Source organism: Anolis sagrei, chromosome 1, assembly GCF_037176765.1.
Source record: "Anolis sagrei isolate rAnoSag1 chromosome 1, rAnoSag1.mat, whole genome shotgun sequence".
NCBI lineage: Eukaryota > Metazoa > Chordata > Lepidosauria > Squamata > Dactyloidae > Anolis > Anolis sagrei.
Window position 1 is genome coordinate 306995686 of NC_090021.1, and position 25929 is coordinate 307021614.

The 25929-nt window shown below is 40.4% G+C and overlaps 1 protein-coding gene across 2 annotated transcripts; it reads right to left on the reverse strand.

Annotated features, from left to right (window-relative positions):
- Positions 1-45: 45 nt before the first annotated feature.
- Positions 46-24826, reverse strand: VIPAS39 (VPS33B interacting protein, apical-basolateral polarity regulator, spe-39 homolog). 2 transcript variants are annotated; one of them, XM_060757823.2, is made up of 20 exons: positions 24662-24825; positions 22899-22991; positions 21420-21516; positions 20778-20912; positions 20277-20315; positions 19072-19136; positions 18107-18163; positions 13407-13499; positions 12211-12244; positions 11351-11453; positions 11240-11267; positions 11001-11074; positions 9239-9314; positions 6523-6657; positions 5408-5449; positions 4600-4689; positions 4046-4132; positions 3612-3701; positions 1928-2032; positions 46-895 (listed from the first exon to the last, which is right to left on the reverse strand). In XM_060757823.2, exons 2-20 carry the CDS (start codon positions 22989-22991, stop codon positions 875-877), a joined length of 1464 nt encoding a protein of 487 aa, XP_060613806.2. In that variant the 5' UTR covers positions 24662-24825; the 3' UTR covers positions 46-874. The 2 variants fall into 2 exon arrangements, with proteins under 2 accessions (XP_060613806.2, XP_060613816.2); XM_060757833.2 differs by lacking the exon at positions 20277-20315 and having other exon boundaries at positions 24662-24826.
- Between the last annotated feature and the right edge of the window lie 1103 nt (positions 24827-25929).

The following is a 25929-nucleotide window of genomic DNA, read 5'->3' on the forward strand; positions in this document are numbered from 1 at the left end:
ATTTTCATAGTCAAACACAAGAGAAGAATGAGGAAACAGTGCGGCTACAGACACGGGATGCAAAGCTTTATTTACAAATATGAAAAACAGGATAAAAAGGGTCCAGTAAGGAACCCCATTAACAGAAATGAGCCTAGAAAAAGGATCTAGACTTGGAGCATAGCTTGGGGCATTAATATCAAGGGATATCAGTTCTTTTTTGGGAGTAATATTGTTTCAGTTGCCCAATACGCAAAGAAGTCTCTAATTGGAAGTGATTTCAAGTTCTTATTGGCTAAAAGATTATGTTGTTAATGTACATAGATCTAAAGAAATTTGAGCAGGATGTCTTTGAACAGGGAAACATGAGCAGGGTTATCTCCATGGTATTTCCTGGGTTAAATAAGAATCCCAATAATCTTATTAAATTTGTACTAAAGGCAACAATACTGTCCAGTCCAGAGTTTTTCATCCTGAAAGAGCAGCCATTGTCCTCAGCTTTCAACCTGGATGCGGTGGAGGGAGTGGAAACAATTATTGTACATGTACGATTCTTCCATTACTAGCTGCCCTTATCTTTGCAGATGAATAGATAAATAATCTTCGCATAGTAGAGTAATTCAATTGTTGTGTATCATATGTACAAGATTGTACATTCATTATGAAGCCACGTTGTCAAGAAGGAATGTTGACATCAATGTTTAGCCTTGTATTCCATTGATTCAACATGTGGTTTTGTCTGCTTCTGTCCCAGGATCCAAAGGCAGTGCCGGCTGGCAAGAGGCAGACCAAACAGAGACTTGAAAGCAATGGCAAGCTGTTCCTGGCAGTTGTCCTCTTCGGCTTTGTTGTGCCACAGGAAATCAGGCTGGGCCTGAGCTCAAAAAAGCATCTTTCAATTCTTCCATCGGATTTGCTGAAAAAGAGAACAAGAATGGGATGTAGCTGCTATAAAATATAATCAGATCTCTATCTTCCTGTGCGGGAAGAGAGTCAGTGAACCCTGATTATGGAAACAGATGGAGGCAGAGGCACTCATACACAGCTGCATATATAAGAGAAAGAAGCTGAATGAAAAAAACATCTGTTCACCAGACAAGGAAAAGAATAGGTTTTCCCTTTCAGTGAAAGAAGCGGCAATCCACTAAACGCTAAACAGCAGAATCAAAGCCAGAAATCTTGAGTTATTACTGAAATACACTGATCAAATGGCACTTTTCATTCACTCTCACAAGCTGGATGAGTTATAGGATAATACTGAACACAGAGAAATAAACTTGCAAAAACCATTGTTGAAAAATAGGAAATTAGTTTTATTTCCAAAAGTATTACAAGGCACTGAAAGGTTTAGGACTGTATTTTCCAGCCTAGTGTCTTCCAGATCTCCCAGCACACTGGATAGGGTGATGGAAAATATAGGCCAATATATCTGGAAGGATTGTGTAAACAATAAAGCAGAAAACTTGGCCCTGAACTTTATTAACTTCTCTATATATTGTATGTAGTTAACGCCATGATTACACTGTAAACCTAGAAACCAAATGGAAGACAAAGGGCAACATCAGAGTTTCAGAGTCAAGGGAGAAGAATTCCAAATCAAGGCACAGAAAAGGAACAATTCTCCAATAACTTCGTATCACTTTTTTTTAAAAGTTCTCTTAAGAGAGTGCCTGCCTTTACTATTACAGTGCATGACTTTGATTTCAACAATACAATATACAAAATTAGTTTGGTTATGGCACGCATCCATGGGAAAATTGTATGACAAAGCCAACAATAACATCATTGAGTATCTAATAACTGGGAAGATAAGAGTCTTTTCAATGTCACTTCTGCTCATCTATAATCCCTGAAACTCCATTTTGCAACCATATATCAATGAACAATCATACTGCTAGCTTGCACTGATGACTTAGCTGAACTACATGCATAAGTAGCTCTTTCTTACCAGGTTGCTGAGGATATTATCAATTTTCTCCTCTGCTGGAGACCCTCGCTCAACTTTACATCTATATGCCATCAACTGGAGACGGTCCTTCAGGTCTCTGTATGTCTAATGGAATGAAAGTACATCAGCAACATTTATCAAGAGGTCAATTTGGCAGTAAGGCCTTCTCAGTGACTGTACCTAGACTATTTAATTTCCTTCCATGGGAAATCCACCTTGCAGACTTCTACCATACATCCTTTTCTAGAAAGGGCTTTCCTTAAAAGAAAATTCAGTGTTTTCAAATGTACTGGAAAATAATTGGCCTTGAAACTACAGAAAACCCCAATTCTAGTGGATTATTTCTGTTTTTCTGCCCTTGTTTCTATTGTTGCCTTAGATTAGGGGTATCAAACTCATTTTTATTTAGGGCCACATCAGCCGTATGGTTGTTTTCAAAGGACCGCTGAATCTAGGAACAAAAATCCATGGATAAAGAGGGCCAACTGCTCTTCTTTTTTTTCCTTTTTTTTTTTTACATAGTAGTTACTGCTCATTGGTTTTTATCCAATTTGGGTCCCCAGATGTTACTGAATGACAGCTCCCATCACTTTTCATTATCTACCATGGAAATTGCAACCCAACAGCACTTGTGGCATTGAGGTCAGGGAAAGGTTAAAGCACATACTAAAGTCAGACATATCTGCCAGCTTTGCATCCAAATTCAAACCCAACTACACTGACTAAACAGGACAAACTTCAGCTTTCCAGATGTTACTGTATCACAACTCCCATCAGCTATAGTCATGATGTTTAATGAGAAGGAATACAGAAATTGTAATCCATCATCTGGAGGGGCACATAAAATGAAATTCAGCTTGTGGGTCTTGAATTTGACACATGTACCTGAGATGCTGCTTGGGGAAAGATGGCTAGAAATGTTTTAAACCAATAAATCCTCCCCTTTCCTAGTTACAAGACTCCTTCTTGCACAGGCTGCTTATAAAAGAGACAGTAAATAAAAAAGCAACACTCAAAGAGCAGGGGAATTACAGACATGAAACAATCAGGGCCAGATAACACCTCCCAATAAAGGATTTCCCCCAGGCAGGAATCAGCCAGGCCTTGAAGCTGCAAGGGTTTGCAATGCTAATCAAGGTGATTAATTGCAACATTCACACTTGCCTCTAACAGACAAGAGTTCTTTCTCCCACCCTGGACCTTCAACAGATATATAAACCTCCCTTGTCTAGTTTCCAATATACCTCACAACTTCTGAGGATGCCTGCCATAGATGTGGGCCAAAGGAGAGAATGCTTCTGGAACATGGCTATATAGCCCAGAAAGACTCACAGCAACCCATTACTACTACTACTACTACTACTACTATTATTATTATTATTATTATTATTATTAATTATTACTAACTAACTAATTTGGCCTTTCCTCCAATAACTTCAAGGTAGAAGAACTGAGTCTTCATCTTCTCAACATTCCTGTATGGTTGTTTAGTTCTCAGAGAGAGTTAACTGGCCCACTGTCACCCACACTGTTCTCAAGAGTAGCATGTGGTACATTAGATTGAGAGGCTGGTGTTTAGGTGGAGGATCTATGCTCTCCACTCTCCTGAACACAGCAACAGTTTTCCCAATACAAACAGAAGAGCAAGAGCCACCCCTCCCCAATATATACAGCCGAGACTCACATCTATAACTACATCATGGCACTTGTATTTTACAGCAAGGTTCAGTTTCATCTCTACGTCTTCCACTAGGCGCACATATTCCTGTAGAACCTATATGAGGAGGAAAGGCAGTATCAGCAGAACAGGACTATCCAAAGGTTAGCATCTCTCCTCCATGCTCCTTATCTCATATGTAAACCATGCTGCTCAGCATTAGTCTCCCTTCATAAAATCAACAACCAAATATCCCATTCAAATGTAAACTTGATCAAACAACTGTCATTGTTTGGAAAGCAAGTGCAACCCAAGGAACATTCCTTTTCTATGCCCAATGAATGACAACAACATACATATACTTTGCACATTGCAGGGTAGAGTAAAATGACTATTGCCCAATAGACCATTTCCAGAGGCAGGCTACTATTACTTTACAATGAGACAGCTTTCCTACTCACCTGCACTGGAGCATTGTTTCGCTGTAAGATCTCCACCACTCGGTGGAAACCAATAGGAGCTCTTTTTTTGGTGTAACCCAGCCAGTTCTGAAATCAGAGTAAAAAAAATCCCTTTAACATCTGACCTTGTAAAAGAGTCATCCTAAACGTGCTTGGGGAGGGGAAGCAGTGCTGCAAACAGCTACATCCTAGAATAGATTGGAGATGCCAAGAATGTTATCCTCTTCTACCTATATGATCCTCCTTATGTACCCAAAGAGCAGAAATAACCTTCCTTTGGTAAATGGTGCTGTCCTTTTCTGATGGATTTTTTATCTGTATAATGTAACAGATTTTCCTATTCTTATCAATGCGTTCAGTATGTGGTGGATCCAAAATAAGAGGAAGATAAGCATGGAACAATTTTCCCTATTCCCCAATGCATTGCACAAAAGTAGGAACCTCAATGAATGAAAGAAACAGAACAGAAAGGTTTTATAAAAAGCCAAATTATTTATACATGCTCATGAGACTATGAACTTGATCCACGTTCTGAGAAATCCAATCCAACTCACCTTAGTGGTGAACAAAGCATCCACATCATGCCAAGCTCGCAGTTTGGCACGAGCCGCCAGGGCGGTCAGCACAAATTGTTTGTCTGGAATCTGCAAGGCAGAAAAATCAAACTCCTTAATCACAGAACAATAGAAACTATACTGATCAATTTCCATAGAGAGCCAAATCATCTACTACAGGACAATGCACACATGGTCTTCAAACTTAGTGAATCACTTCCCACCACTTCTTTCTGAAGAAAAACTAGGAGAAACTCTACAGCATAGCTACAGCTGTTGCAATCCCAAAGCAAAACAGCATAATATCCCAGCTGAATATCAAGAGGCTCCAAGAATAATTTATTATCGAAGACTTTTTGTGTCTTAGGGCAACTTCAAGCAGCAAGTGGCCTTGTGACTTAAGCGACAAGTAATCTTTGTTAACGAACTCTAATTTCATGCCCCCAATTCAGAATCCTAATTTTTCCATTCTGAATGGATTAAATTCAGCTCTCGGGGTCTACTCAACTTGGAATTTCTCTTTGGTCAAAACTTAGCACATACTTCTGACTTAGGGCTCTGGCAGCTCCATGGAGCTTTTTAGAATACTTGTAGCCAAACCTCCCAGAATATTAGATCAATATCCATATCCGGAAATCTTTGAATGTAACACTAACTATGATATTGGAACAACTAGCTCGTGTGAGCCTCAGGTCAGAAGTCAACCATCTCCCTCTGTCTGCAGATTTCATGAAGTTGGCTTGTTACTGACTCACTTCTAATGTGCATATATGTATCTAGCACCATTACTGTCTCGTAGTATACATACCTTAAAGGTTTTCTTCAAGTTTGCAGGACTACTGAAGGTGCCCTGGGAAAGTAAGACATGGTAAGGTCAGTGAAGGAGACCAGGTCGGGGTGGGAGTGTGTGAGTAGAGAGTGGAGATGATTTTCTGATATGAAGTATTATTGTCAGAAGTATTTCCAATAGGAAAGATTTCTGGCTACTTCTAGCTCTGTTCTGTCCCTCATTACCATTATTATATCTTCAAAATCTAGTTTCCTCACAAACTTTCCACAACTAAGTGAGAGTTTGTGTCAACTTCTCTTCAGTTACATGCATTATTTATTTAAAGATTTTTAGATATACAATATATAGGCATACAAATAAAACCTAATTAATCTACATAAACCAATGACAAAAAAAAAATGAGAAGCTGAATTAACTTGTACCAGGAAGTCACAATATCCAAACAGTTATCTACACCAAGGGCTGTCAACTTTGAAAAAAATATTCTCCAGATTGGATATGGTAAATTAAACTTTGCTTTCAAGTTCCAATACACCAAGTTAATCTGATGCATTTTATGGGGCTTTGGTGCAGGACATGCTTCCCTAGACCAAACCTGCCCCAGAAACTGCAATAGCAGAAACAATTTTCTTAAATCAGCCTCCAAAAGATATTATTTTCTCCATTTTCAGCTTCAGGCCCTGAACTATTGCCTTCAGAGGCCTAATGAAATGAAAAGGTGCACCCTAAAGGAATAGGAAAACACTTCCCTTTCTGTCCTGCCTCCCCACATGACAGAACTGCAACTAGTCCTCAGATGAAACATGGCTTCCCCACTCCAGTGGTACAGTATTTAAAATAAATTCATTTTTCAACAGATACATGGGAATCCTGATGGATCAGTACCTTATCAAAATACAAATTTCTTGAACATAGCACATCACACATAAAGGAAAATGTCCCTGTTTTAGATTCCTTTCCTCATAAATCCTGCTATATGTGAAAAATCACAATATCTAACTAGTGATGGTTGCTTTTTTCAGATGGCTGTCGAATGGAAAGTGAAATCTGGCTTCACTTTGTTTCACGTGGTATCAAATCTTATAGACCAATACAAAGGACCCCTTCCCATCCACCCCTATTGTTATCCTAACCTCTGCCTCCGTATAATGGTAGAAACAGGAGTAGAACAGCGTGGTGACCAGCGGCATGTTTAGGATTGAGGCCTTGCGAGGGTATTTTCGAAATATCTCCGTCTGTCCAGCTGACTCTAAATGCTTATCATTCGCCTGAAAAAAGGAGATGGAAGACTGCACATAAATTCAATAAAAGGTAGCCATGAGAAAGTTTTCTCCTGGAGAGAGACCTAAGGTGGTTCACAAATGATAATTAAGCATGAGATCAGTATTACTTTGCATTCATTTTTCTTCAAAATACTGTTTCTACATTGTTCCTCAGCATACCCTATATGCTTGAGTATAAACAAAGTTTTTCAGCCCTTTTTTAGGCTGATAAAGCCCCCCTCAGCTTATACTCAAGTCACGGTTATTTATTGTTTTACTCTGTTATTATTACTATTTTAATTACATTTATTATTTTACTCTATTTATTATAATTACATTTAAATTATTTTTCTCTATTATTGTTATTATATTTCCATTATTTTACTCTATTATTATTATTATTATTATTATTATTATTATTTTACTGACACAAAAGCACAGTATGTCACAGCAAACAAGATCTATACGCTGGATTTTGTATCCAAAAAAATCACAAGTCGAACACTTCCCAAGCGTCTAGGATTATGTGATGTATTTTTGAATGATGCGCATAGATCCAAGTAAGGTAGTCTTTTGAAGTTGACAGATCGTGATTTTATCAATGTATATTGTTTCCAAATGCCGGCTGAAATCTTTTGTCACGGCACCCAGTGCGCCAATGACCACTGGGACCACTTGTACTGGTTTATGCCAGAGCCTTTGCAGTTCGATTTTGAGGTCTTGATAGCGACTGAGTTTTTCCTGTTGTTTTTCCTCAATGTGGCTGTCACCTGGTATGGCAACATCAATAATCCAGACTTTTTTCTTTTCCACAATCGTGATGTCTGGTGTATTGTGTTCCAAAGCTTTGTCAGTCTGGATTCAAAAGTCCCACAGTATTTTTGCATGTTCATTTTCCACAACCTTTGCGGGTTTATGATCCCACCAATTCTTTACTGCTGGCAGGTGGAACTTGTGACATAAGTTCCAGTTAATCATCTGAGCTACAGAGTTGTGTCTTTGTCTGTAGTCCATCTGTGCGATTTTCTTGCAACAGCTGAGGATATGATCCATGGTTTCATCAGCTTCCTTGCACAGTCTGCATTTTGGGTCATTCGCTGATTTTTCAATCCTGGCCTTAATGGCATTGGTTCTGATGGCTTGCTCCTGGGCTGCAAGAATCAGGCCTTCTTTCTCCTTCTTAAATGTTCCATTCATAACCAGGTCTTCTCCCTGTCAACTTTTTCTTCAATTCTGTCAAGGAACTGCCCATGCAATGCTTTGTTGTGCCAGCTGATTATTACATTTATTATTTTACTCTCTTTATTATTATTGGAAGGATACATAAGCACATTTACATTGAAGGTTAGAATAATGGTTTAATTAGAGTTGGGCAGTCTTATCTTAAATTACAGTTTTATGTAAATATTCAAAAACATTTAACCTACTGATGCCTCAATTAATGCAATTTTATTGGTATCTATTTTTCTTTTCAAGTTTACCACTACTTGCTGCATTTCCCACCCTCAGCTTATACTCAAGGGTGGGAAAGTTTTTTTACCAGTTTTTTGTGGTAAAATTAGATGCCTCGGCTTATATTCGGATTGGCTTATACTCGAGTATGTAGGTAATTACTTAGACCCATGTTTATATCTCAGCTCAAATCACAGAGAAGCCTGCATTAAATGCTGCACACACTGATTCAGAAGTTCCACTGTATTCAGTTACCTAAGTAAATGTCCACCTAGGGCTGTAACCTTCATGACCTTCATCTAATCATTATCTTTCAATCTAACTTATCTTACAATGCTGTTTTGAAGGGGGAAAATGGCACCACCTTGAGCACCCTGAAGTTAGAGTGTGAGCAACTATAATATAGTCAGGCCTCCATATTCACTAGGATAAGGGGCATGGGGCCCTCATGAAAGTGGGGGGAAGAACACAAATAAAAAATGCTATTTTCTCCTGAGAGAATACCTCTTCAGGAATTTCCAGGTGTGGTTCTATTTTAATCAAATCTGAAAAATTCAAACCCCCAAATGTGGAGTGCTAACTCTACTATTGATTTGTTTGTTAAATCTGTATCCTGCCTTTCTATCACTATAATTGTCTTTATTTATAGTTCAGCTTCTTCTTAAAATTGCAGCTATCACTGAAGGCATCCAGCAACAGTAACATATCACGTAAAATACAAAACTTGAAACATGTTGTTAAAAGGCAGGTAAATGTATATCCTAGCATATCAGGAAGTTCAAGGTGGTATTCTCTCATACCCTTGACAATCCTATAAGGTAGGGTAAATGCTATCCTAGTATATCAAGGAGTTCAAGGTGGTATTCTCTCATACCCTTGACAATCCTTTACAATCCTATAAGGTAGGATAAGCTCAGAGAGCAACTGGAACAAAGTGACCCAAAAATGAAAGTCAAAGCAGATTACAGTAAAACCGATACAATAGAAGATAAAACTCCAAAAAACCCCACAAACATTAAAATAGCATTAAATATGAATTGTAAAAAAAGACCAACAGTTAAAACCCTTAAAACCAATAAAAACCCATTCGCAGCCACAACCACGTCATCTTAAAAAGACATAGTAGATGCCTTACCTCAATAATGATTTGCCTCTCTAGGAGTGTATAATGATCTTGTACATGAGCAGCATCGTCAGATGAAAATGACAACCTAGATTGCAGAAAAGTCTCTTCACTTATGGATTCTCACCCTCAGGCAATTTATCCATATTCACTACTCAGCAATTAGATCTACTTATTTATTAATAAACAAATGTAAACAATCCAATAAATAATAATCATTTATTTATTTATTTATTGAATGTCTGTTATTCCCTTTTAAGTGCATTTTGACAACTGCACCTCAGTGAACTCTTTAATATTTTGTATTCATAAAATCATAGAGTTAGAACAGACCTCGTGGGCCATCCAGACCAACCCCCTGCCAAGAAGCAGGAAAATCACATTCAAAGCACCCCCAACAGATGGCCATCCAGACTCTGTTTCAAAGCCTCCAAAGGAGCCTCCACCACACTCCATGGCAGAGAGTTCCAATGCTGAACAATAAAGGCAAAAAGGGCAGTTCACACTGCCGCTATTATACATCTAAAGCATATTCCCTTGACTCTTTCTCACCTAAATGGTGTAAGGTTGAGAAGAGGAGACCAAGAGATAATGGTATCTTTAACTACATATCTAAAAGACCACCATGCAGAAGATGCTGCTCCAAAGAACTCAATTAAAATAAATGGACAGAAAGAGCAAAGAAGTGAATTGTGGCTAAATATTAGGAAGAACCCCCTTACTCTGAAAGTTACTGAATACGGAACAAACTGTCTCAGGCATCTGAAACCCACACGTAGGACATGTATGAAAAGAACATCCTTTTGCTATTATTCCTCAACAATTGGTGCGGATCTCCTTCTCTGAAGGTTTTTACAGGCCGGACAGCCATCTGTTGGGAGTGTTTGATTGTGTATTCCTGCATGGCAGGAGGTTGGACATTGTCTCTTCAAACTGTATAATTCTATTATTCCATGCTGAGAGGCATGTTGCTTTCAATTTTGGGGCAACATACAGCAGTCATAACTGGTAAGCCTTGCTAGGATTTCTTCGATAAATTTGTCTAATCTCCTTTCAAGAAAGCTGTCCAAGTTGAGAGGCAGCACTACATTCAACAATTCAGTTTTATGTTGTGTGAACATGTGCTTCCTTTTATTTGTCTCAAACCTCCTATCATTCACCTTCTTTGCATGGCCTCAGATTCTAGTATTAAAAGAAAATGAGAAAAAATGCCTAATTATTCAAAACATGCACCATTTTTTTATCTTTTCCCCATCCTCAGTGTTTCTTAACCTGGAGGATCATGGGGGTTCTATGTGGGAAGTCTGGTTCAATTCCACCATTGGTGGAATTCAGAATGCTCCTTAATTGTAGGTGAACTATAAATCCCGGCAACTACAACTCCCAAATGACAAAATCCCCCCAAACCTCACCAATATTCACATTTGGGAGTACTGGGTATTTGTGCCAAATTTGGTCTAGTGAATGAAAATACATCCTGCATATCAGATATTTACATTACAATTCATAACATTAGCAAAGTTACAGTTATGAAGTAGCAACAAAAATAATATTATGATTGGGGGATACCACCACATGAGGAACTGTATTAAGGGGTCATGGCATCAGGAAAGTTGAGAAACACTGCTCTAAGTAAAAGGTCCACTCCTCATAGTTACTCATTTCCTCAGGTTCTATTGATACTAAAGGTTCCTTAAACCAGTAGTTGCCTCCTGGCTAAGGCTTAAACTCAATTAATGTGGAAGAAACATGTATTCACACAACCTATACTTACCCAATGCAGCCTTTCAGAAAATCTTTTCGTTTCTCTGCATCTGCAATATTCAAGTGTTCACGATATTGTGTCAGCTGGAAATAGCAGAAACTGATGTAAAGAAGAGACTCAAGAAATAATATTGCATCTAACCTATCTGCTCAGTAGCATGAGCAAAAGGAACACAATACATGTCCCATATTGAGTTTGTGAGGACAATCTTGCTTTCCCCACCAAAGAGAGAGAGGAGGTCTACTCACAGCAACTTCCTCAGTCCTGTCCAGGAACCTGCAGAAGAAAAAAAGCACAATTTAAAATTGCTCGGTATAGACACTTCAGAATTTAGCTTCATTGCTCAAGAGGATTCTTACCTTAACAAGTCCAAGAGAAGTTTTTGGTCCCCCGTTTCCTTCAGAAAATGTATTAAATGGCGCAAAGCCACCTGCCGTAGCTCCAGCTCTCTAAATAAGATCTCTGTATGCAAAGACAAGGAAGGCTTAACAAGTCAAGTTCAGCCTGAATTATCCATACACTATCCATATATAAGTCACATAAAGAGCATCCTCCACCTCATTCCCCAGAAAATAGTACTGGTGTTAACTCAGTGAATTGGATGTAGAGATTCTGGTTAAAATTGTATAGATAGGTATGGTGAGGAAATAGCCTAACCTCACCATTGTTACAGAGAAACTAGAGCCCCCTTCCAACAATAACCTATGTGCAATATAAACTTCAACAGATGCATGGATAATACCCATGATATCTCTGATGACAAGTCAAAACAATTTAATGCTCAGCAAATGCAACTATAGCCATTCTTTCCAACCGTGGTTCACAATTTTAAGTTGCATATGCTGTTGGATGTCGACTCTCAAAAACCCCAATGAGCAGGACTAAAGGTCAAGAATTCTTGCCACTGGCATCCAAGAATATGAGACCCCAGATTGAAAACTACTGCCTGTTAACAATTTTTTTCTCATCTGAAATAAAACTATGTCTATCTAATTCATGGGAACAGACAATATTATATTACTGATACTAAAGTTTGGATCGGTGCTAAGGAGAGAAGGTGGCAGTAGTACTGGTCTTCAAAAGCTACAAATAAGTCCTGATTCTATGAAAGGTACAGTGACTCTGCATCAATTTCACCTAAGTGAGAAAAGTGAAGGATATAACTGCTTTAAAGGAACAAAATTAAAGGGACCCCAATTATTTCTGGAGCCTCACATACCTTTCTTCAAGGTCCTCTTCAGAAATACTAGAATCTGCAACATAATAGATAAGCTTCCTCAACTTGAACTGAAACAGAGTACTTACAAAGCATTATAATTTTCTTTATGCCATATAGAATACTTTATAACATTTAGCTACATATTTAAGTAGTAACCTTGTAAAATCTGAAGGAACTGAATAGCAGTGAGGAATATTTTATTAACACTCAAAAGTCTAGAAAAAGGATGCCTTCAAAGCTATCAACTAAACAAGAAAGAGGTTGTTTTATACATCCAAGACTGAGTACTTTGAGGAAATGCTACAAAATTCATGTGAACCTTTCGTAGGTCAATACATGGTTGGGATCATTCTTTCTAAAACAGCTCAAATTTTCACATGTTTAGATTTGGCAAAATTTAAGCACGCTTGGAACTCATCTACGCCATACAGTTTAGCCAACTGTTAATGTGACCTGGAGCAGACCTGGATCTGGCATATTCATGCCAAATCTACGGCTACTTTTCACATGGCCAAGGAGTGCAGCCAAACTGTAGGGTAGTGTACATCCTACCTCCTCCATGTTGCCTCCACTACTCTTAGCTAGAGCTCTATGTAAACCCCTGGCCATCACAGGCACTGAACATGTGCAGCAGGCACAAAATATTGACTGGAAGTTACAGTCAGTTTATATTTACATTGCACTTATCTGCTCAGAACTTTGGGCTGAATGACCTGTTATGGTCGGGAAAGCTAGTGGCCCATGTAGTTAAGGATGCAGCAGCAGCAGCTTTCAAATATCTCAAGAAAATACCTTTTCCATTCTACCTGCTCAAACTATCTCAACTGGAAGTCAACCATAGTCCTATATGCAAAGAATGTATGCCATTTTCTAAGGGGAACTTCCACAGTACATAGATCTTGGGATATATCAAGAACAATTTAGAAAACACTCAAGGGATTTCACAGGATCCATTTACATGCCGCATCCTTGAAAGCAAGGTCAGCTGACAAAGCATCTTGCTGATTAAAATGCTGAGTGAATCTGGCATCAAACGCTGAGCCTTCCCACACATAAATCATAAGTTAATTATATCCAAAATTCACAGCAAAAGGGGAACATGGCACAAATTATCTTGATGCAAATGATCCCAGAATGAGACCTGGTTGAGTTGCAACCCCCTCTCTGTCCTAGTTTACAATCACAGTAACACTCACGGCTGTAATAACGTTCCCATCGTGTACTGCAACAGCTTCATCCAGCAGCAGCAACTTGTCCTGCAAAGAGCGAAACCTTTCGAGGGAGCAGACCTAGAATAGGACAAGATTAATAAAATAAATGTAGTGTCTGAACAAAAGCTCTCTTCATTCACAATAATCAGGTTGTGGCTGCTTGTAATGTATCTTCAAATGGAGCCAGGACTGTTAGCCACTTGCATGACCGGCTCTCCCTGTAGCTGTGAAACTATGCTACAGTAATGCATGGGGATTTGATTAAAATTTCCCTGAATCTCAAGACACGTGTACAGAAAGTTTGCTACACAAGTTCATTCCTTCTTCCCCAATTCTAAGGAAGCTTAGCTATCATTCTGTATTGTCTCTATAGCCACCATAAATAAAACAAAGCTCTTATTTCCCCCTTTATCTAACAAAGAACATGAAGGGCCTAGAATATGATGTATGGAATTGCTGGCAGTGAAATAATGCATTTGCTACTATTTGAGACAGGTTTCAATTGATCAGAATCTGCTACTATAATTCCTAACATCTGTAGAATCTCAATCCAATTTGTGTAAACAGGGAAATGCCAGTTGTTTTTCCAGCAAAGTACTTGAGAAAGCTATAAGCAGCCAAATTTTGCTACAGATACATGTGGGTAAAGACAACATGAGCCATCCAAGTATATATAAAATTATTCTTGTGGCCCTTAAAATCTAAATGCATGATTAAGTTTTATGGTGACCTGAAGACTTTCTTTAGCCATCTGCAACTCAAAGAATATTTCACCAACCACGGCAATAGCTCACAAGCCCAGCTACCATCATTATTTGACAACGACCATTGCACCAACACACAATAAAATGTTTCTCAGTGGAATAAACAGAAGAATTCTGCAATCCAGAAGAGTGGAACATGGAACTGGATTTCTACATAGAATGCTTTTGCCATCATGCTCAAACGGAGAAAATCAGCAAGAGATATAATTTACCACACAATCTCAGCCATATGGAACAAGATTTTTTTATTTATCGTGTCATCAGCAACCATTGTATTACAATTCTAACAGAGCAAAACAAACACAGAGATTAAAAAGAAAAAGAAAAAAAAAGAAAGAAAAAAAAACCACACAGATTTTGTAAATTTGGTATTTGGTTAAATGTCCTTTGACCAGTATCTGGCCACTTGGAGTGCCTCTGGGGTTGCCGCAAGAAGGTCCTCCATCGTGCATGTGGCAGGGCTCAGGGTGCATCGCAGCAGGTGGTCAGTAGTTTGTTCTTCTCCGCACTCGCATGCCGAGGATTCCACCCTGTAGCCCCATTTCTTAAGATTGGCTCTGCATCTCGTGGTGCCAGAGCGCAATCTGTTCAGCGCCTTCCAAGTCGCCCAGTCTTCTGAGTGCCCAGGGGGGAGTCTCTCATCTGGTATCACCCATGAATTGAGGTGCTGGGTTTGGGCCTGCCACTTTTGGACTCTCGCTTGCTGGGGTGTTCCAGCGAGTGTCTCTGTAGATCTAAGAAAACTATGTCTTGATTTAAGTCGTTGACGTGCTGGCTGATACCCAAACAGGGGATGAGCTGGAGATGTCTCTGCCTTGGTCCTTTCACTATTGGCTGCTACTTCCCGGCGGATGTCAGGTGGTGCAATACCGGCTAAGCAGTGTAATTTCTCCAGTGGTGTGGGGCGCAGACACCCCGTGATAATGCGGCATGTCTCATTAAGAGCCACATCCACTGTTTTAGTGTGGTGAGATGTGTTCCACACTGGGCATGCATACTCAGCAGCAGAGTAGCATAGCGCAAGGGCAGATGTCTTCACTGTGTCTGGTTGTGATCCCCAGGTTGTGCCAGTCAGCTTTCGTATGATGTTGTTTCTAGCGCCCACTTTTTGTTTGATGTTCAGGCAGTGCTTCTTGTAGGTCAGAGCACGATCCAAAGTGACTCCCAGGTATTTGGGTGCGCTGCAATGCTCCAGTGGGATTCCTTCCCAGGTAATCCTCAGAGCTCGGGATGCTTGTCTGTTCTTAAGGTGAAAGGCGCATGTCTGTGTTTTAGATGGATTAGGGATCAGCTGGTTTTCCCTGTAATAGGCAGTAAGAGCACCTAGAGCTTCGGAGAGCTTCTGTTCTACCATCTCAAAGCTCCCTGCTTGAGCAGTAATGGCACGATCATCAGCATAGATGAAACTCTCTGTCCCTTCTGGCAGTGGCTGGTCATTTGTGTAGATGTTGAACATGGATGGAGCAAGCACGCTCCCCTGAGGCAGGCCGTTCTTCTGTTTCCGCCATCTGCTTCTCTGGCCCTGGAACTCAACAAAAAAGCTCCTGTTTCGTAGCAGGTTTCCTATGAGGCGGGTGAGGTGGTAGTCCTTTGTGATATTATACATTTTTCTCAGGAGAAGGCGGTGGTTCACAGTATCATAGGCTGCTGACAAGTCTATGAAGACAGCTCCTGTGATCTGCTGTCTTTCAAAGCCATCTTCTATGTGCTGGGTCAGGTTCAGCACTTGCGATGTGCAGCTTTTGCCTTTTCTGAAGCCAGCTTGCTGTGGGATCAGACAGGGGTCTATATTTTCCATAATTCTATGCAAAATAAGTCTCTCCAGAACTTTGTAGAGGTGGCACAACAGGGAGATTGGTCTGTAGCTTTTTGGGTCATTACGGTCTTTGCCTGGCTTCAAGATGGCGATGACTCTTGCTTTCCTCCAGATTTTGGGGATCTGACAGGATGCAGTGCAGTTGTTCATCAGCTCCAGCAGCCAGCGCCTTGCTTTTGGACCAAAGTTCTTGATTTGTTCCATCCATAGATCATCCAAGCCAGCTGCTTTGCCATTCTTACATTTGTTGAGAGCCATGTCCAATTCAGTAGATGTAAAGGGTTCATGGAGGTTGTTGTTCTCAATCTCTGGTTGTCTGGCTATTGGTTTCTTTCCTACTTTGGTGGCAAGGTTGGGTTTCCCATTCTTCAAGAGTTGGTGTGCTATCTGATCTGCCTTTATGTTGGCATGGGTATGAGTTTGTGAGGGATCGTTGCTCAGCCGTCTCAGCAGCCTCCACGCCTTCTGGCTGCTCCTGCCCATGTCGACCTCTGTGATCAACTTGATCCACTGTTCTTTCTTGGCTTCAGAGATGGAGGACACAATGCTCTGCGCTGCCTGAAGAGTCTGCTCACTGAATGGGTCTTCGTTGTGGAGCCTGTAATAGTTTTCCAACAAGGCAGCTGTTTCAGGAGTAATGCCTTGGAGGTAGTGGGTTCTGCAGCCTCTCGGTATAGAGGCCCGTGAGCAGGTTTTCACTATTTCAATAAAATGTTCATATTCCTCAGGGATTGGCGCGACCGATGTGATCATGTCGTCTAACATGTCTGAGAATTTAGTCCAATCTGCCTTTCTGAAGTTGAATCTTCGTTTAAATCGAACTTCCTGAGGCCTTATTGTTGGGAGCAGTTGGCATATTATTGGTCAGTGCTGTGTGTTTGGGATTGGTGGTCCCACTGATTTGGTGCATTGCTGTACGATGCTGTCGCTCACAAATAAGAGGTCTGGGTTATAACCTCGGTGCCATCTCCCGCTGTTGTAGGATGGTGGGAGCTTGCTATCATGGATGAGTGATAGTTTGTGCAGTTCAGACCAGGACAGGACAGCCTCTCCATTTCTGTCCTCTTGGGCATAGCCCCATACATGGCTATGGCTGTTGAAGTCACCAATTACTACCGCCCTTTGGTGCCTGTCAAAGTTCTCGGGGGAGGAGAAGCAGAACTCTTCATTTGGGGGCTTGTACACAGAGGTGATGGTGATGTTATTAAGCTCTACTGTTATAACCTCGATATTGTTTTCTTCAGTGTTGTGGGCACTGCTGACTTGGAGGCCTGGTTTGACAAAGACAGCGCTTCCATACTGCGCATGTGGTCTTTCCGCTACTAGGATCATTCCTGGAACTTTGGGTCGTTTCTGTCGTTCATCCCTGTGTGTTTCTTGGACACACAGCACGTCACATTTCTTATCTCGGCACAGTTCATAGAGCAGTTGTTCTTTGGCAGCTGACATGCCTTCGATGTTGATTGCGATTATTGTCATGGTTGGTCCTGAAAAGGACCGTTGGTTGTTTTGCTTCCTTGTTTGCATGCTTCAAGTTGTCTCTGGTTGCTTCTGGGTTGAGAGAATCGGCCGTCTACGAAGACGTTGCCCAGGGGACGCCCGGATGTCTTGCAATCCTGCGAGGAGGCTTCTCTCATGTCCCCCATGGAACAAGATGCCACCCACAGTCTCAGAAACAATCTTAACATTATTATGCAATAGCTATGGCCACCAGGAACAAGTCAAACTACATTTAAGAGGCTGAGAGACAACTATCCAATACGACATTTTATTGAATCCCCACTGATGAATATGTGAAGGAATTACACAAATTACTCAGAGAATTTTCCACTCACATTCAGAACAAAATTTGAATGGACACACTCTAGGAGGCTAAATACATTTTTCTATGTATTATCCAAATTATGTAATTCAGGAAAAAACATTATCCTATTGTATTCAAATCTTCACTGTTGGGGTATATGGATCAAGTTCTAGGGGCATAGTTCAAATTATGTGAAGGATACAATCAATTTCCTGAGGAAAACACTGTCTACCTACAGATTCCCAGAACTCTAAAATATAAAAGGGTTTCCTTTTCAGTATCATGGATGGACACTCCTTACCTTTCCTCTCTGCAGTCGTCTTACTGTGTCTTTAGGGCTCCAGTCACTGCTATAATCCTGAAATGGATGTATACAACAACTGTTAATGTTCCATTAAAGTTTACAGTATTTTGAAATGACCTTCTTATCCTTGCAATGTGCCTCCATTTTAGATAATAGGAAAGTTGAAAAAGAAGAAGTGACAAGTCGAATAACTTCGAGGACACTCTAGATCTATTATTCCATGTGAAAGCATGCATGGCTGTCTTCTTCCAAAAATGCAGCATAACAACCGCAACCACTTGGAAATGCAGATCTGGGAACGTTTTGTGAGAAAGAGATGTATGTTTGAGAGTATGAGACATACTCAGGAAGTTTTGGGTTTTTTTTTAATCATGTCAGAAGCCCCTTGAGAACATAATGCAAGTTGCTTCTGGTGTGAGAAAATTGGCCGTCTAAAGAGACATTGCCCAGGGGACACCCAGATGTGTTACATGAGAAGATTCTCTCATGTTCCCACAAGCTAGAGCTGACAGACAGGAGCTCACCCCATTTCACGGATTCGAACCAGAAGCCTTCAGGTCAGCAATTCAACCTTCAGGTCAGCAGTCCAGCTGGCACAAGGGTTTAACCCATTGCACCACCGTGGCTTCGGGAAGTAAAGAGTGCAACTATGAGAGTGTGGGTGGGGTGGAAATAATCTATCTTAAAGCAAAAGTTAACTATCCCTGATCTACTTCTTCACTGATATCAACCCCTACAATGAGGTTTATTCATATGCATAAATAAACAGGCATTCCAGAGAATCTTAGCTTATTGTTTCTAACCTGTGCATTCACTTAGAACATTTTATGAGAAGCCAGTTAACAGTCCTTTGACAAATAGTAGTGAAGCAAGCATCCAGTCAGAAGAAAGACTCAATTCAACTCCAAAGCTCTGCAGCTTACAATTTTGTTCTTAAATGAAGCTCTCAAAAACACACCTACCTTGTAATCTGCTTTTGGCCTGCGCAGTTCTGGGGCATAATTTTTAAATCCTGTGTCTGTAAGAGCTGAAGTAGAAAAGGTGGATTTTATTTATTTAATATGTTTCTCCCTCTCCTTCCCATACCATTTTGGTGCACATGGCTGAAAATCGCTTTTGAAACAGAGGCAGTATCAAAAGGATAACAGCACAATAAAAAAATGACAAGATGAAAACTAGGCCCATGACTCCAACATTATTATGTATTTCCCCTGTATATCAACATCTTTACCTGACGAAGAAGTCAGTGAAGCTTTGAAAGCTTACACATTTTTACTTTTTTATTTGCCATTTTTGCTTTTTTTCTTTTTTTTACCTTCTGTGAATTTTGTTATATTTTGCTACATGGTCAGAATGGGTACAACTGAATATGTCACCCACAAGCATCTGCTGCCTAAGACAGATACCTCACTCTGCCTCCTATATGTATTAATTGTTTAGTTGTGAATTGCTGAGATTGTTTCAAGACAGCAAACATCCCCATGTCTTTTGTTAGATAAATGGATGTATGGACAGCGATGAAAAGGCTGAGGTGGAAAAAGAAGGCCAGTGCGGACAAAACTGCTAGGTTAAAAAAAGAATAAGGTTCCAGTGATGATCGGCACACTGGGTGCTGTACCTAAAGACCTTGGCCTGCACTTAAAAACAATTGGTGCTAACAAAATTATTATCTGTCAGCTGCAAAAGACCACCCTACTCAGATTTGCAGACATTATTTGTTGATACATCACATAGTCCTAGACACTTGGGAAGTGACCGAGTGTGTTCCAATTCAAAAGCCAGAATAGTGATCTTGTTTGTTGTGTACCAATCTTGTTGCGTATCTAATAATAATAATAATAATAATAATAATAATAATAATTGTATTTCTTACCCATCTCTCCTCACGGCTCGAGGAGAGTTACAGGAAGAGATTGATATATATCAGAGTTCTATTTATGAAAATGTATAAAACTATTTAGCTCCTATCTAAACACCTCATGGAAGCCAACAAAAAATCAGCTCTATCAATTTTCACTATAAGTCTATAAGTCATACTGAACTCGAGAGAGATCATCTCTGTAGGGAAGGCACAGGATTGCAGAAGGTGGCAACAATTCTCAGTAGATGGAACAAGAAATATCCTTCCAATCATACAAAGAAGGGACAAAAAATCCTGAATTCTTACCATCTGAAAGTGACTGAAAGCTTCCATGTTTGTTCCTTCCTAAAACAAAAGAACAATAAACACTGGGGAACAAACTATACTTCTGAGAATGAGTATAGACTCTGCAAGCTCCACTGTTCTCTCAAGAAACTATTTTTCTGCAACATAGCTATGATATTATTAGAATCATAGAATCACAGAATCATAGAGTTGGAAGAGACCTCATGGGCCATCCAATCCAACCCCCTGCCAAGAAGCAGGAATATTGCATTCAAAGTAGACACAGAGACATAATAATAAAAACTTTTTTTATACCCCGCCACCATCTCCCCAAGGGGACTCGGGGCTGCTTACATGATGACAAGCCCAAATCACAGTAAAAACAATAGCATTAAAATCAATCAACAAAAACATAACATTCCCATCAAAGTTGTGCCTCCCATTCTGAAAGAAAGATGGGTAATAAATAAATAGTTTTAAGGGATAATCTGTTCATTAAGCTTTTGATAAATATCTTCTCACCTTTGAAAAAGCTGCTCAGTGAGTAAGAGGAGGCTTGTTTGGGAACACCAGAGGAGCCCTTTTGTAGACTTACATCTCTTCCTTCAGAGGTAATACTGTTGCTAGAGGCAGTCTCTTTGATGGACCAAGAAATGCCTATCGAGCAGGAAAGAAAGAAAAATTATGATAAATTCTCTTAACAAGGACAACATCATTACTACTCTAGGGCAATGTTTTGGAATATCAGTTAATAGCATTTTGGGCCTACTTCCTTTGTTCCTGTTTTTCTAAATGACATCACAGAAGACCATTTTAATCTATTTTTTTTAAATTTAAAATAGCTATCATTTTTGGGAGGTAAATTAAAATATCTGGAAAATAGATGACTCAGATTAATAATACTGTGCAGTCTATTTCTATCTGAGCTACGACAATGCAAGAGGAAAATTGGACTTTTTCTGTCAATCAATTAATGAAAGTCAAATGTGAATGCCGTTCATGATGCCATTTTTAAAAACAAGCCAAGATTTACAGTGTAATAATAATTCAGTTTGAGGCTGAAGCAAAAGAATCACTATCTTGGGGTGGTGTGTGCTTTCTGGGCTGTGTGGTCAAAAATTACATTCTCTCTGCAAAGTTCATATGAAGTCCTGATTCACTTACTGCCCACAGGCTCCCCACTCCAGGTGATCTTCTCAAGATCATCATCATCATCTACAATATCTCGGAGGCTGTTCACTGCTCGCTTGGACTCCTTCAGCTGTGAACAGAAATAAAGTTAGAAGAATAGCAAGGCCTATTTCGTCAAGAAAGACTGAAGGGATGATGACCCAGGAATAGATGCACATGATTCTTTGTATACAAACTAAAATGGCCCAAGCTGGCATCTTTTCTTTGCCTACGGCGCAATCACAAACTATTAGCAACTAAAATACAAAACTATCTGCTGGATGAAAAGGATAGGGGGGAAAATCTATAGATGAAATGTGTACACTTGTGGAGTTTGTTACACATTGTTGGTTAGAGATAGAATATTATGCATCAACCAAACTATCAAAATGTATCAAATTACTTTGGTACAGGATTTGGAAAATTGCATTTTATAACAAAAGAATTCAAGACACAGTTTTTTTCCCCGATTCCTGTAAAATTTGTTTAGATGGTTTTGGTATATTTTTGAAACAAAAAAGGCAATATATCTATCCTAGAATCCAATTATAATGTTTAACCTGGCACACGGTTTTATAATCTTTCAAATGTTTTGTCAAGTGTTTTGATAACAGAAGGAAATAAACAGTAACAAAAGAGTGAAGGGGTCTTTGAAATAAAGACTAAAGGTAAATGTTTCCCCTTGGCATTAGTCAAGTCCAACTGGGAGGTGGCACTTATCTCCATTTCTAAACCAAAGAGCTAGCATTGTCCATAGACACCTCCTTGGCCATGTAGCCGGCATGACTGCATGGAGTACATGCACCCAGACTACTGGATGTTATAACATAGGGGCTTTTGCACGGCACTGAAACTTTAAATCTTGCAAAAGCAAACTCACTTTTAATCATAGCTAGAAATGTGTCTTTTTAATGGATCAAGATTATATGTTCTGTGCCAGCTGTCATGTGAAGTGTCACTAATTCAATCATATACCATGAAAAGATCTAGGTTTTGCTCATATAAATATTGGGATATTTTCCTAATTTATCTAAATTAATGAAAGACATAAAAGGATTGTGCTGGGTGTATTTCTTCTTTCCCTGAGTATCTTGGCCAAAGCATATGTTTTTAGCCTATCTTAAATTATTTTATTGTTTTAAACCATTTAATCTCTTTCGATGTTATTTGTAAGCATTGGACTATGACTCTGGAAACCAGGGTTCAAATCCTTGCTCTGCCAAGAAATCCACTGGATGACCTTGGGCAAGTCACACTCTCTCAGCCTCTCAAAGGAAGGCAAGAAGGAAGAAGGTGGGGGGGGGGGAGGAAGGCAATGGCAAAACTCCTCCGAACAAACCTGTCATGAAAACCACGGAGAACGTTGCCATTGATGGGAAACAAACTTGAAGGCATAAAACATAATATTTTAATAATTAAAAATTGAATATACAAATAGTGATCAATCAGCTTGTTTAAGAGAAGCAACTGTACCTGAAAGAGTTCATCATCCTCATCATCAAAAGTGAAAGCCTTACATTTGGAACTGTGCCAATATTCTTCCTCATCAACCTTCATTCTGTTCATCTGGAACAAAAAAGGAAATATGCTTTAATTGAATATATATTTGCTGTGGCCACTTCAGAAACAATATCTGATAATTTCAGGAAGCAGTATTTAATATCAACTTTTAATTTCAACTATAGCCTCAGAGCTGCTACAGCATTTGTTTCCCTGTGGCTATATTTAAACACAGAATACATTGCAGAGAACTAGAAATCAGTGTGTTGACTTCAGAATACCTTTGAACCACCTGCAAAAACATTTGATAAGCCATTGCGCACAGAAATCACTTTATTGTACCACTGAACATTTAGATCAAGATAAGACACCATTTGGAAGATTAGATGAGAAATAATGGAACTCGATTTGGAAAATCCAGCCATATATATCAATTTCAGCACAACTGAGAGAAAATTCTCTGAAAATTATGCATGGATAGTACTATTATCTACATGAACTGCATAGGAATAGTGCAATATGGAAGGAAGCACAAATGATGACTACAGGTCTAGGCATTATGTTTTAAAACTTTTAATGTTTTAAATATTTTAATTGTATTTATATATTTTATCTGTTTTATAACTGCATGTGTTTATTTGTTATTTATATTTGTAATGTGGCTAGAGCCACATTAAACCGCTGAGCTGCTGAACTTGCTGACTGAAAGGTTGGTGGTTCGAATCCTGGGAGCGGAGTGAGCTCCCACTGTTAGCCTCAGCTTCTGCCAACCTAGCAGTTCGAAAACAAGCAAATGTTAGTAGATCAATAGGTATCACTTCTGTGGGAAGGTAGTGGCACTCCATGCAGTCATGCTGGCCAGATGACCTTTGAGGTGTCTACGGACAATGCCAACTCTTCGGCTTAGAAATGGAGATGAGCACCACGCCCCAGATCAGGCACGACTAAGCGGCTGAGGGGGGAAAGGAAAGGGCCTGAGGCTGTTAGGAACGGTGGAAGTTGGAGTCCAAAACATCTGGTGGGCTGAAGTTTGCCCAGGCCTGCTCTAAAAAGCACCAGCTAATACTAGCATAGTATTAGTTAAACCCCTGTGCCGGCAGGACTGAAGACTGACAGGTCGCAGGTTCGAATCTGGGGAGAGGTGGATGAGCTCCCTCTATCAGCTCCAGCTCCTCATGAGGGGACATGAGAGAAGCCTCCCACAAGGATGATAAAAATATCAATTCATCTGGACGTCCCCGGGCAACATCCTTACAGACGGCCAATTCACACCAGAAGCGACTTGCAGTTTCTCAAGTCGCTCCTGACACGACAAAAAAAAAGAGCATAATATATTGCATGTATATCTTGTAAGTCACTCTGAGTCCCCTTCGGGGTGTGAAGGGCGGCATATAAATCTCATAAATAAATAATATAGCAGATAATTATTGAGCCATTTGGAAGGGCCCTAAGTCTATTGCAATGTGAGGGTGATGATGACACTGCATTTATGACCAACAGCCACTGGAAGGATCACAAGAATACATTCAAGCTGTTTTGATTCACAAATCTGGAGAGGCACCAGCCTTCTTTGGCAGAGAGGCCTTGTAAGACTACAGTTCCCAGGTATCCCTAGCAATGAGCAATGGCTGTGAAAGTGGTGCCAAACTGCACTAACTCTGCAGTGTGGCTGCCCCGCCAATGCCCGCTCCGCCCTCCCCAACGCCCCCAAAGAGAAGAGGGCCCGTGAGGCCTACCCTTGCCAGAGCTGAGCCGCCTGGCCTCGAGTGGAGGCTCCCCGCGGGCAGAGAGAGGCCCAGGCGAGGTCCCAGCCCATGCCGCCCTTCTCCTGCTACAGTAGGAGCTCCGTCGCCTCTCAACCACCGCCGTAGCCAGGAAGTGAGAAACACAACCGCCTTCGAAAGGCATCACGGGAAGTGTAGTTCTCCAGCCGTGGGAGTCAACCAAGCCTACCAGGCAAACTTGGCCCCTCCCTCCAGGTGTTTTGGACTTCAACTCCCACAATTCCTAACAGCCGTGGGATTTGCATGACAATATTTATTCAGAGACTAGCTGTACCAGCCATTGCTATGGCCAATATTCCCTCCTTCTTTTTCTTTTCCTTTCTTTCTCTCCTTCTTTCCTTTTTCTATTCTCTCCATCCTTAGAATCATAGAATCAAAGAGTTGGAAGAGACCTCATGGGCCATCCAGTCCAACCCCCTGCCAAGAAGCAGGAATATTGCATTCAAATCACCCCTGACAGATGGCCATCCAGCCTCTGCTTAAAAGCTTCCAAAGAAGGAGCCTCCACCACACTCCGGGGCAGAGAGTTCCACTGCTGAACGGCTCTCAGTCAGGAAGTTCTTCCTCATGTTCAGATGGAATCTCCTCTCTTGAAGTTTGAAGCCATTGTTCCGCGTCCTAGTCTCCAGGGAAGCAGAAAACAAGCTTGCTCCCTCCTCTCTGTGAATACTCTGGTTTCTCTTCAGATTGTATAAATCTTTCGCCTTTTACTCTCTGTGGCTTCCTCTCACATATTTATACATGGCTATCACATCTCCTCTCAGCCTTCTTTTCTTCAGGCTAAACATGCCCAGTTCCCTAAGCCGCTCCTCGTAGGGCTTGTTCTCCAGACCCTTGATCATTTTAGTCGCCCTCCTCTGGACACATTCCAGCTTGTCAATATCTCTCTTGAATTGTGGTGCCCAGAATTGGACACAATATTCCAGGTGTTGTCTAACCAAAGCGGAATAGAGGGGTAGCATTACTTCCTTAGATCTAGACACTATGCTCCTATTGATGCAGGCCAAAATCCCATTGGCTTTTTTTGCCGCCACATCACATTGTTGGCTCATGTTTAACTTGAGCCTTCTCTTCCCCTTCCCTCCCTTCTCTTTCCCTTCCTCCTTTCTCTCCTTTCTTCCTTCTTTACCTATTCTTGCACTGCAACTCCCAGCACTCCTGATCTATCTATCTATCTATCTATCTGTCTGGAGGATCGCTGGGAGTTGCAGTCCAGGAAT